The sequence below is a fragment of the Leopardus geoffroyi genome, chromosome X (genome assembly GCF_018350155.1).
Source record: "Leopardus geoffroyi isolate Oge1 chromosome X, O.geoffroyi_Oge1_pat1.0, whole genome shotgun sequence".
Classification (NCBI taxonomy): Eukaryota; Metazoa; Chordata; class Mammalia; order Carnivora; family Felidae; genus Leopardus; species Leopardus geoffroyi.
This window is the reverse complement of record NC_059343.1, coordinates 116,014,139-116,026,936: the sequence shown is the minus strand read 5'-3', so window position 1 is coordinate 116,026,936 and position 12,798 is coordinate 116,014,139. Positions and strand designations below refer to the sequence as shown.

Here is a 12,798-nt window from a genome sequence, read left to right as displayed (position 1 = left end):
ATCAAGATTCTCCCAGCAAACAGAAGTCCAGGACCTGATGGCTTCACAGGTAAATGCTCTGGAACATTTAAGAGTTAATATCTATTCTTCTCAAACTATTCCAAAAAATAAAAGAGTAAGAAAAGCTTCCAAATTCATTCTACAAGACCAGCATTACTCTGATACCAAAATGAGACAAAGACAAAAAAGAGAAAACTATAGGCCGACATCACTGATGAACATAGATACAAAAATCCCCAACAAAATATTAGCAAACCAAATTCAGCAATACATTAAAAGGATCACTGGGGCGCCTGGGTGGCTCAGTCAGTTGAGTGTCCAACGTTTATTTATTTTTGGGACAGAGAGAGACAGAGCATGAACGGGGGAGGGTCAGAGAGAGGGAGACACAGAATCGGAAACAGGCTCCAGGCTCTGAGCCATCAGCCCAGAGCCCGACGCGGGGCTCGAACTCCCGGACCGCGAGATCGTGACCTGGCTGAAGTCGGACGCTTAACCGACTGCACCACCCAGGCGCCCCTGTCCAACTCTTGATTTCGGCTCAGGTCTTGATCCAGGGTCCTGAGATCAAGCCCCATGTCATGCTCTGCACTGAGTGTGGGGCCTGCTTAAGATTCTCCCTCTCTCTCTCTCTCTCTCTCTCTGCCCCGCTCTCCCACTCACATGCTCTCTCTCTCTGTCTCTCTCTAAAATATAAATAAATAAATAAATAAATAAATAAATGGATCATTCGCCACGATCAACTAGGATTTATTCCAAGGATGGTTCAGTATTCACAAATCGATCAATCTGACACATCATATTAACAAGAGGAAGAAGAAAAACCATACAATCATCGCAGGAGATGCAGAAAAGGCATTCCACATAATACAAAATCTGTTCGTGATAAAAAGTCTCAATATAGTAGGTTTAGAGGGAACATACCTTCACACAATAAACACCATATATAAAAATCCAACAGCGGACATCACACTCAATGGAGAAAAACTGAATTTTTTTCCCTCTAAGATCAAGAACAAGACAAGGATGTCCATTCTCTCCACTTTTATTCAACATAGTACTGCAAAGCCTAGTTGCAGCAATCAGACAAGAAAAAGAAAAGGCATCCAAATTGGTAAGGAAGAAGTGAAATGGTCACTATTTGCTGACGACGCGATGTTGTATATCGAAAACCCTAAAGACGCCACCAAAAAAATGAGACTAAATGAATTCCATAAGGATACAAAAGTAGTACACAAAAATCTGTTCTGCTTCCATACGCTAGTAATCAAGTAGCAGAAAGAGAAATTAAGGAAACAATCCAATTCATAATTACACCAATAAGAATAAAATACCTAAGAATAAATTTAACCAAGGAGGTGAATGACCTATATTCTGAAAACTATAAGACACTGGTGACTGAAACTGAAGACAACACAAACAAATGGAAAGATACGCCAAGCTCTTGGACTGGGAGAATTAATATTGTTAAAATGTCCATCCTTCCCAAAGCTATCTATGGATTCCATGCAATCCCTATCAAAACACCAACAGTATTTTTTCACAGCGCTAAAACAAATAATCCTAAAATTTATAAGAACCACAAAAGACCCTAATAGCCAAAGCAATTTGGGGGCAGAAAAACAAAGGCGGAGGTATCACAATCCCAGATTTCGGTATTCTACAAAGCTACAGTAATCAAAACGGTACGGCACTGGCACAAAAATAAACACATAGATCAACAGAACAGGACAAAGAGCCCAGAAATAAACCCACACTTATATGATAAATTAATTTATGACAAAGGAGGCGAGAATATATAATGGAGAAAAGACGATCTTTTCAATGAATGGTGCTGGGAAAACTGGACGGCCACATGCAAAAGAATGAAACTGGACTACCTTCTAACACCACACACAACAATAAACTCCAAATGGATTGAAGACCTACATGTGAGGCCTGAAACCATAAAACCCCTAAAAGAAAACATAGGCAATAATCTCCTGGATGTCAGCCTCAGCAACATATTTATGGATATGCCCCCTCAGAAAGTTGAATGCTACATTTTGTAGCAGCCCTTGTTAACATTTACGTTCCAAGTAGTACTCATTATGCTGATTAATTTTTTTTAATATTTACTTTTGAGAGAGACAGAGGGAGAGAATCCCAAGCAGGCTCCGTACTGACAGCGCAGAGCCCGGCCCGGGGCTCGATCCCACAAACCATGAAATCGTGACCTGAGCTGAAATCAAGAGTCAGAGGCTCAACCAACTGGGCCACCCAGTCACCCCAATGCTGAATAATTTTTTAGCTTCATAAACACATCAACTACCATAGAAATAACTTCATCATTAAAGGCAAACATATTTTTCTCATAACCCAGAGAAAGGGTTATGGCAAAATTCCCAACTATGTCACATCAGGTAGTTTCTTTGGTCTTTCTGTTCTCCACAGCATCTGTTCAGAACTTTCCCCAGTCCTCACACCTCTGCCCCTTCCCCTTTCAAAGGGTGAGTTCTCTTGGCATTTACTAGGAAAATGGAAGCCATCAGATAGAAATTCTTCAAATTCCTCCCTCCAGCCCCTTATTCCCACCCCTACTCCTATCTGCAATGGCTCTGTATCAGATTACAACTTTTTGATCTGCAATTCTGTCCACTGGAAGCAGAGAAGCTCTGACTATCACATTCTATATTGTCCCTAAAAAGCCTGGATCTATCTCCCAGCTTCGATGGCTTCAACATCTTCCCCTATGCTAGCTTTCCCATCAGATTTTGATTGAGCTGGGCTTTTCCACTTTACAAAATGTCCTCCTTAGGACTACCATACCCCTCTAGCAACCACCCTATCTTCCCCCTTTGCAGTCAAACTTGAAAGAATTGTCTCCAACACTGGACTTCCCTTACTCAGCTCTCAATTACCCTTCAACCCACTGAAATCTGGCCTCTGGCTCTACCTTTCCACTGAAAGAGTGATCTTGCCTAGATCACCAGTGACCTCTTTGTTATTAAATCCATTTTAACTTCTTTCCAGACATTTGGCAATATTTTTCATTGTTGACTACTCCCTATACCTTAAAAAAAAAAACTCTCTTCCATGGTTTCTAGGACCTTATACTTTCTTTGTTTTCCTCCCTACCTCTCTGCCACTTTTTTTAAAAAAGTTTTTATTTAAATTCCAGTTAGTTAACACACAGTGTTATATTAGTTTCAGGTGTACAATATAGTGATTCGTCACTTCCATACATCACCTGGCACTCATCCCAACTGCACTCCTTAATCGCCACCACCTCTTTTTTTATATTCAATATAATTTATTGTCCAATTGGTTTCCATACAACGCCCAGTGCTCATCCCAACAGGTGTCCTCCTCCATGCCCATCACCCACTTTCCCCTCTCCCCCACCCCCCATCAACCCTCAGTTTGTTCTCAGTACTTAAGAGTCTCTTATGGTTTGCCTCCCTCCCTCTCTGTTCGTAACTTTTTTCCCCCTTCCCCTCCCCCATGGTCTTCTGTTCAGTTTCTCAAGATCCACATATGAGTGAAAACATATGGTATATGTCTTTCTCTGCCTGACTTATTTCACTTAGCGTAAATACCCTCCAGTTCCATCCACGTTGCTCAAATGGCCAGATTTCATTCTTTTCCATTGCCAAGTAGTATTCCATTGTATGTATAAACCACATCTTCTTTATCCATTCCTCTGCTGATGCCATCACCTATTTAACCCATCCTCCACCCCCTCCCTCTGGCAACCATAAGTTTGTTCTTTGTAATTAAGAGTCTGTTTCTTGGTTTGCCCCTCTCGTTCCCTTTTTTTCCCCTTTTTGCTCCTTTGTTTCTTAAATTCCACATATGAGTAAAATCATACGGCATTTCTTGACTTTCTTCGCTACATCAGCCTCCTTTATTCAATTTCTAAATGTTGAGGTTCCTCAGGGTTTGGTACTGGGCACTTTTCTCTCTGTGCCCTCTCTCCTTGGGTTGATCATATCCATTCCTATGGGCTTCGGTTAGCTTCTGGACTGGGTTTCTGACTTGGGTACATGAATCAAATCCAGACGATCTGTAAACTTGAACGGGTAAAAACAGATTTTTATTGTCACCAATCTCTAATGAAAATTTAGCATTTCTCCCAATTGTGAATGTAGGCAACAAACCACAGTAGTATAACCAGTGTGACTTTGCCATTATTAGAAATCATATATAGCTTAATGTATTATACTTGTTGGAAATATCTCAAAATACTGTTTATGCTTATCATTATTTCAGTTTACAGTAGTTATTAGATCCCCGCTAGATCTCTTTAATGAGTCAATAAATGCATGTATTACTACAACACAAGTTTTGTATTAGATAACTATTTCGGTATAATTCACTGCCTTTATAATCCTATGCATTTCATTTTGTACATTTATTTTTTTAATTTTTTTTAATCTTTATTTATTTTTGAGAGAGAGAGAGACAGAGTGCGAGCAGGGGAGGGACAGAGAGAGGGAGACACAGAATCTGAAGCAGGCTCCAGGCTCCGAGCTGTTAGCACAGGGCCCAACGCGGGACTCGAACTCACAAACTGTGAGATCATGACCCGAGCTGAAGTCGGACGCTTGACCGACTGAACCACCCAGGCGCCCTGACCTTTATGACATTTGTACAAATTCATGCATTTATCTCTACCTTCGGTACCTCAATTTTGGTAACCATCTTCTCCGTTCTTCCTAAGTGGTCTCTCCACCAGCTGACTGAGTTCCCTTCTAATCCCTTCTTTCCAATCATTGTTAGAATGATCTTTCTCTCCCCAAGCACTGCGTTTAGTCTTCATATAGCCCACTCCACACTATCTTGTAATGACTTGTATTCCCTACTTGAATAGAAGTTCCAGGGATGCAGGAATTTTTATCTTGCCTATTTGGGGATCTGCAGCATTAAGCACGGTATCTGGCATTAGAGGAGCACTCCATCAATGTTGAATAAATGAATGATTGCACCGAGCTTCAGCCTGCTGGTTCACAGCAGGTCAGTAAAAAGGTTAAGGGACGATGCAAATCTTAATTTTTTTCTGACAGAAATAAGATTACCAAAAAGGTAAGGCGGGAAAAGTTAATTTTTTTTTTTAATTTTTAATTTTTTACTTTTTTTGGAGAGAGAGAGAGCAAGTAGAGGAGGGACACGGAGGAGGAGACAGAGGATCTGAAGCAGGCTCTGCGCTGACAGCAGATGTGGGGTTTGAACTCGCGAACCAGGAGATCACGCCTGAGCCAAAGTTGGACGCTTAACCGACAGAGCCACCCAGGCGCCCCAAAAGTTAATTTTAGTTATTTCATTTGAAAACTTAAATTTTGTGAGTAGGAAGTATGGCTTAGGAAAATTGACAAGACTCATTCCCTCTGGAATATTCATTTTTTCGCCAAAATATTAAATTGCCTATTAAATAGTGTGTTTAGGGACTTGCACACTGGAAAATATAGATGGCCACCCTGGGGGGAGGGTTATGCTTGCCCCTAAAGTTTTAGTCCTGTACAGAGTCAGGTTTTATTCTGGACGCTTGTGGCAGCAGCTTTAGTTGCTTTGTGCGAGAATCACAGGGAACAGGGGCGCCTGGGTGGCGCCGTCGGTTAAGAGTCCGACTTCAGCCAGGTCACGATCTCGCGGTCCGGGAGTTCGAGCCCCGCATCGGGCTCTGGGCTGATGGCTCAGAGCCTGGAGCCTGTTTCCGATTCTGTGTCTCCCTCTCTCTCTGCCCCTGCCCCTTTCATGCTCTGTCTCTCTGTGTCCCAAAAATAAATAAATGTTGAAAAAAAAAAGAAAAAAAAAAAAAGAATCACAGGGAACAAAGGCACCTCTCTGATTTACCTGGTGTTCATTCTGTCAATTGGTAGATTTAATAAACAGAGAGAGGACAGGTCATGGATCCAAGGTAGGAAGAGCACCATAACAATATGCAAATAGCACTTGAAAATTAACAATACACGCGTTGAACACAGACAGCTCCTAATCAGCACCCAAAGATTGAACATTTTAAGGGAGCAATACACAAAGGTGTGCTCAGTGTGGCAGTCAAGTTAACCATAAAGGATGCATTCCAGCTTTGCAAAATTAATTTCAAAGCGTTACGAACACTCAAGGTCTAGGGGGGGCCTGGCTGGCTCAGTTGGAAGGGAATGGGACTCTTGATCTCAGGGTTGTGAGTTTCAGCCCCCTGTTGGGTGTAGAGATTACTTAAAAATACAATCTTAAAAAAAACAACAACACCGAGTTCTATTCTTTACAGCCTTATGTTAACTACATTACCCATTATAATTTATCTTGAAGTAAAATAACAGTTATTGTATTATAAAAGAATAGTTTGGGGCACTCTGAAACTTAACAGTTCACAAGGAAAAGATGAGATTCTGTGCATCATACCAAACCTTGATTTGAATTTTCATTGTAAATTTCTTTTCATCCTTTTTTATCATTTTTTTTCACCATGATAAGTGTACTCTTTAATCCCCATCCCTCCACCTACCCCCCCTACCGGTGACCACCATTTGTTCTCTATAATTCAGAGTATGGTTTTTAGGTTGCCTCTTTTTTTCTTTGTTCATTTGTTTTGTTTCTTAAATTCCACATATGAGTGAAATCATATGGTATTTGTCTTTCTTTGATTGACTTATTTGGCTTAGCATAATACACTCTAGCTCCATCCATGTCGTTGCAAACAGCAAGACATCATTCTTTTGACAGCTGAGTAATATTCCACTGGATATATACATACACCACCTCGACTTCATCCATTCAGCAGTCGATGGACATTTGGGCTCTCTCTGTACTTTCTATGTAGTTGATAATGCTGCTATAGACATAGGGGTTCACGATCCCTTTGAATTCGTGTTTTTTGGGGGGGGGGCAGTGATAAATACCCAGTAGCGCAATGACTGCATCCTAGGGTAAATCTATTCTTAATTTTTTGAGTAACCTCCACACTGTTTTCCACAGTGGCTGCACCAGTTTGCATTCCCACCAACAGTGCAAAGGGTTCCTCTTTGTCCACATCTTCACCAACATTGGTTGTTTCCTGTGTTTTTTATTTTAGCCATTCTGACAGGTATGAGGTGGTATCTCATTGTAGTTTTTTTTTTTTTTAACATTTTTTCATTTTCGAGAGACACAGCCAGAGTATTAAGCAGGAGCGGGGGGTGGGGGGGGCAGAGAGAAAGGGAGACACAGAATCCGAGGTAGGCTCCAGGCTCTAGGCTGTCAGCACAGAGCCTGACGCGGGGCTCAAACCCACGAACTGTGAGATCATGACCTGAGCCGAAGTGAGACCTCAGCTGAATAAGCCACCCAGGCACCCGCCATTGTAGTTTTGATCTGCAGTTTCCGGGTGACGAGTGATCTTGAGTATCTTTTCATGGGTGTGTTGGCCATCTGGATGTCTTCTTTGGAGACATCTCTGTTCATGTCTTCTGCCCATGATTTAATTGCATTATTTGTATCTCGGGTATTCAGCTGTACCAGTTCTGTATATATTTTGGATACGGGCCCCTTGGCAGATCTGTCATTTGCAAATATCTTCTCCCATTCAGTAGGTTGACTTTTTAGTTGTGTTGATTGTGTCCTTCACTGTGCAGAAGCCTCTTATTCTGATGTAGTCTCAATAGCTCATTTTTGCTTTTATTTCCTTTGCATCAGGAGACAGATCTAGAAAAAGGTTGCTATGGCCCATGTCAGAGGGATTATTGCCTGTGCCCTCCTCAAGGATTCTTAGGATTTCAGGTCTCACATTTAGGTCTTTAAAGCATTTCGAGTTTGTTTTGGGGTATGGTGTAAAAAAGTGGTCCGGTTTCATTCTTTTGCATGTGTCTGTCCAGTTCTCCCACACCATTTGTTGAAGAGACTATCCTTTACCCATTGTCTGTCCATTCCTCCTTGTCAAAGATTAATTGACCATCTAATTGGGGGGGTTACCACTGGGTTTTCGGCTCTAGTCCACTGATCTGTGTGTCCCTTTTCATGTCAGTACCACACTAGTTTCATTACTACCGCTTGGTGGTATCTTCATTTTTTATCAAGAAGAAGATTCTACAGACTTATGCCCAGGATGATTTAACTCATCTATAACACTTTAAGAACTACTGTGGCAAGGCTGCAAATGGCCTCCTTACCATTTAAGAAGTCAGAATAGTTCTTCAATATCTAAGGCAAAATCCCCTTTTCGCTCTCTTCTCTAAATACCTCCCTCTGTGGTTTTTTTTTTTTTTTTTTAACGTTTATTTATTTTTGAGACAGAGAGAGACAGAGCATGAACGGGGGAGGGTCAGAGAGAGGGAGACACAGAATCTGAAACAGGCTCCGGGCTCTGAGCTGTCAGCACAGAGCCCGACGCGGGGCTTGAACTCACTGACCGTGAGATCATGACCTGAGCCGAAGTCGGCCGCGTAACTGACTGAGCCACCCAGGCGCCCCCCTCCCTCTGTGCTTTTAATAATGCCCCAACCTTTTTGATTTGAGTTTGATAGACTATTTGATGGGAAGGAGAAACAAGTTGTTAAAAATCATTTCATAATATTTATACACACGAGCTTATCCTTCTCCATGGTGAGAGTATGTTGTCAGAACATGTCACAAATGGTGATGATGTCATAAACTCCTACAGCAGGCTGAGCCGTCTCAAATACAGGAGTTTCCTTGGTAGAAGGAACATTTGAACAAAGCCCTGGACATGAATCTTTTTATTTATGTCCTGCTTTTGGTTATTTGGACAAATAGTTGTTTAGATACGAACCAAAGTTATGGATCTCCTACCACAGGTGAGTGCCTAACCTGAAAATTTAGAAATTATGCTCTATTATGTTATACACTCGAGCACTTAGACAAGCTAGCCGTGTTTAAGAAATCTGCTGTCTGTTGGGTGTTACCAGGAAAATACCTGAGGGTTTTAGTTCTGTGTGAAAAACCCAAGGAACACAGAAGCAGAAAGAGTACAGACATATTGTCCCCCTTCACTCCCCTTCCCCACCCAATCCACCAACCTCTGCCCTCAATCTGCCCTCAATCTGCCCTCGGTCTGGCACGGCACTTAACACATAGCAGGCTTCAACAAGAGTTTTTCTTGTCCCGACCCTTCTCCACCATACCCATTCACACACAAACATTAACACTCAAGTACATTCATACGTGCAAGACATACACACACTCAAAAACCTAGGTAATGAATGGGGTGAGCAAGCCACGATGCAGGGATAACCCAGGGAATGTACTGATGAGCCAGAGATGCCTCCCAGATTTGGCTTCTAGACTGTGGCTGGGGATGGGGTAGAGGGAGGAAACTGACAGGGGAACGCTTGCCATGCTTTAACAAAATCACCGCGGAAAAGGTGTGATTTTGACCCTGAGTGGCAAACTGCTATCAAATGGGAGAAAACTGGATTATCTAACACATTTTCTGGGGATATAGTCTCTTTGACAGGAGCCAAACACGTCGAATCAATGGACGCCAAACTGGACAGCTTCAGGAGAAGTCTACTGGTTATCATAATTGGTATTATGATTATAGCTTTCGTATTCACCTGTTTTTGTTTCATCCATTACAACTGTCTGAGCGACGGCGCGCCCAAGGTAGAAACGTAAGTTTTGCACCTTTAAATTGAGAATGCGAGACGTGTGTGTACGCATCGTGGAGGCTTCGTGGGTGCTGTGGTTACGTCACGTGAACCCCAGACTTCTAAAGAGCTCATCTCGTGGGTGGATACTCCACTTCAATAATATCAGCTCTGAAAGATTCTCAAGTACATTAGCAATTTTAGCCTGTTGTAAAGCTATGTCCCATCGAGGGTTCAGCCGAGCCCCAGGCTATTCATTTCATTGTAAACTGAGTCTAGGAAAAGAGGGCCTGACTATCTGACCAAGACAGGGAGAAGGAAGAAGTGGAGTGACAGGGAGTGGGGTCTTTGCATTCCCAAAACAATGAAACCTCTTGGACGGTCACCATTTTAAGACCTAATGGCATGAAACATCATTCACCATTGTTGTTCTCATAATCTCAGTCCCTGCCTTTCACATAGGAGGGTCAGGCTGACCCTGATATAGTAGTTCCCTAAAAATCTCCCAATTCCAGGGCTGAGGACGAACATATAGCCAGTGCTCTACCCCTGTAGTGTTCGAGGGATGTCGTGAATGTAAATCTGCGTGGATAGATAACGCGATGGCGTAGAGATGACAGGAAAGAATGACTCCGGTCTAAAGAGTTTATTTGTTTCTTATGACACGTTGCGACAGCTGTGTAGAAGTTGCTGCTCAACTTGCGGCCTTTTAGGTTTTCAAGTTTAATTCTCAGAATAAGTGAAATTCCCTCTGTCCTTCTCAACGGCAGACTGGAAACCGCTCTGTGTCTTTCCCTATGCAGGCTACGTGGTGAAGTAATGTGGATGAAAGAGTGAAATACTCTTAACAGAAATAAAAAGCATTCAGCATGAAGTCATATCTGTAACCTGAGTCGCGGCTTTCACCACACTCCAATTCTTCCTGTGTTTGCTTTTCCTACTAGAAGCAAAAAAAAAAGAAAAAAAAAGACCAAAGTCTAAGTTGACATAGTAGCCTGTGTCTTGTGATAGCGATAGTACTTCTGTTTTAAATTGTCGTATTCTAAGTTTTCTATGTTTCCAGGCTCAAGAAAGAAGGTGTGCCAGCCAGGTTGTCCAGACCACCATCCAAAATGTCATTCAGCGAATCCAAGACAGCCAGCCCATGCAGTCTAGAAAGGCAATCCCTGCTGTCTGCTGTAGACAAGTTATCTAGTGTCTCATGTCCGGAAAAGTCCTCCGTATCATCCAGCACAAAAAAGTCCGTCGGGACCTCGAGTCTAGAAAAGCTGTGTGTGTCCTCTAGTACACAAAAGTTCAACAGGCCGTCAAGTCAAAGGAAGAAAAGGCCACCGTGCTCAGTAAAAAAATTCAAGTCATCGCACCTGGAGGAGCCATATCGAACACACAATCTGGGAAAGCCATATAAGCCAGCTCGTGCCCATAAGCTAGTTGGTCAGGCCACTTCATCCTACCAAAATAAGGCAGCGAGGCCACCCTGGCCGGCCGGTCTGCAATACGCAGTCAGGCCAACCAAGCCACTTTGTCCACCCCACCCGCAAAGTCGCATCTCGCCACCCAAGCGATCCAGTGTGCAGAAACTAACCAAGTCCCCTAGACATCGTAAACTCAAAGGGTCAGTTTGTGCCTGTAGCGCAGACATGTTATCGAGGCCTCAGTTAATCAAGCCTTGCCGGCGCTATAAGGAAAGATGTCTCGTCTGCCAAAGTTCTGAGCCTTTGATCAGTAATATTTCTGAGGCACCGAATAGAAATGCTCAAAACCCACTTTGTCCAAGTGAAGCGAAGCCTTGCGCCCAGTCCTTTCTTATGGCAGATTCCAGAGGCAACGTATTCCGTGGCAACGTGAGCTACAGTGATACTACGACATATGACAGTGATGACAGTGATAGGGAGGTAACCATTATTTGCAACATGAAACACGAGGCCACCCCTGAAAGCATCCAAGATAATTAAGGACTCAGTGAAAAGAAAAACCACCTGTGAAGAAGCAAACTTACACCAACTCTTTCATGCTCACTGTCTTCTAAAACGCTGATAGTGGGAAATCTATTTGCAATCGTCATTGAGATTACTCCTATCCATCTGGGAAGCAAGTGATTTAAAAAGTGATAAATAAACGCATGATGTAACAAATGCTTTTGTTGTAATTATTATTGCATTTTAGAGGCATGAGGCTCTTTCGATGTATCTGACTTGGATCTGCTCACTGGAATGGGAACCAGGAGCATACAGGCACACGCCAATCTAAAACAGCTATTGCAAACGACACGGATGGAACTGGAGGGTGTTATGCTAAGCGAAATTAGTCCGTCAGAGAAAGACAAATATCACACGACTTCACTCCTATGAGGACCTTAAGAGACAAAACAGATGAACAGAAGGGCAGGGAAGCAAAAAGAATATAAAAGCAGGGAGGGGGACCAAATAGAAGAGACTCACAAACATGCAGAACAAACAGAGGGTTCCTGGAGGGGCTGTGGGAGGGGCGATGGGCTAAAAGGGGAAGGGGCATTAAGGAATCTACCCCTGAAATCATTGTTGCACTAGATGCTAACTAACTTGGAGGGAAATTAAAAAATAAAGCAATCAGTTAATTAAAAAATAAATAAATAAAAACGACAAATCTGACAGAAAAATACACACCTACATACATACAAGTTCTAGTACCACTGTCTTATTGGGGTGGCCATTTCCTAATGGATGTGAATATGGGAGCAGTATGTTGTACAGCCGACACTAATACAATGCTGTATGTCAATGACTCTTCAATTTAAAGGAAAATGTTGAATTCAACAAAATCAGGTCACAGTAACCAAAAGAAAATACCTAAAAATAAATAAGTAAGAAACGCTGTGGCAGCTACAGACTTGATTTCCTACTGGCATGACCCTTTTTTAAAAGACAAACTCCGGGGGGCGCCTGGGTGGCTCAGTCGGTTAAGCGGCCGACCTCGGCTCAGGTCATGATCTCGCACTCTGTGAGTTCGAGCCCCGCGTCGGGCTCTGTGCTGACAGCCCAGAGCCTGGAGCCTGTTTCAGATTCTGTGTCTCCCTCTCTCTGACCCTCCCCCGTTCATGCTCTGTCTCTCTCTGTCTCAAAAATAAATAAACGCTAAAAAAAAAAAAAAATTTTTTTAAAAAGACAAACTCCGGGGGCCCCTGGGAGGCTCGGTTGGTTAAGCTCTTGATTTCCGCTCAGGTCATGATCTCACAGTTCCTGAGTTCGAGCCCCAC

The 12,798-nt window shown here is 42.7% G+C and overlaps 1 protein-coding gene across 1 annotated transcript; it reads left to right on the top strand.

Annotated features, from left to right (window-relative positions):
* The first annotated feature begins 8,631 nt into the window (after positions 1–8,631).
* On the top strand, positions 8,632–11,692 carry CXHXorf66 (chromosome X CXorf66 homolog). Its single transcript, XM_045471643.1, has 3 exons — positions 8,632–8,771; positions 9,431–9,587; positions 10,627–11,692. The coding sequence occupies exons 1-3, from the start codon at positions 8,684–8,686 to the stop codon at positions 11,516–11,518; spliced, it is 1,137 nt and encodes a 378-aa protein (XP_045327599.1). The 5' UTR covers positions 8,632–8,683; the 3' UTR covers positions 11,519–11,692.
* Positions 11,693–12,798: the final 1,106 nt, after the last annotated feature.

Bases quoted from the DNA above. Each gene is read 5' to 3' on its own strand.
- CXHXorf66 (XM_045471643.1), top strand. From the start codon at position 8,684: ATGAATCTTTTTATTTATGTCCTGCTTTTGGTTATTTGGACAAATAGT. The intron at 8,772-9,430 runs GTGAGTGCCTAA...TCTCTTTGACAG, and splicing joins TTATGGATCTCCTACCACAG to GAGCCAAACACGTCGAATCA. The intron at 9,588-10,626 runs GTAAGTTTTGCA...CTATGTTTCCAG, and splicing joins GGCGCGCCCAAGGTAGAAAC to GCTCAAGAAAGAAGGTGTGC.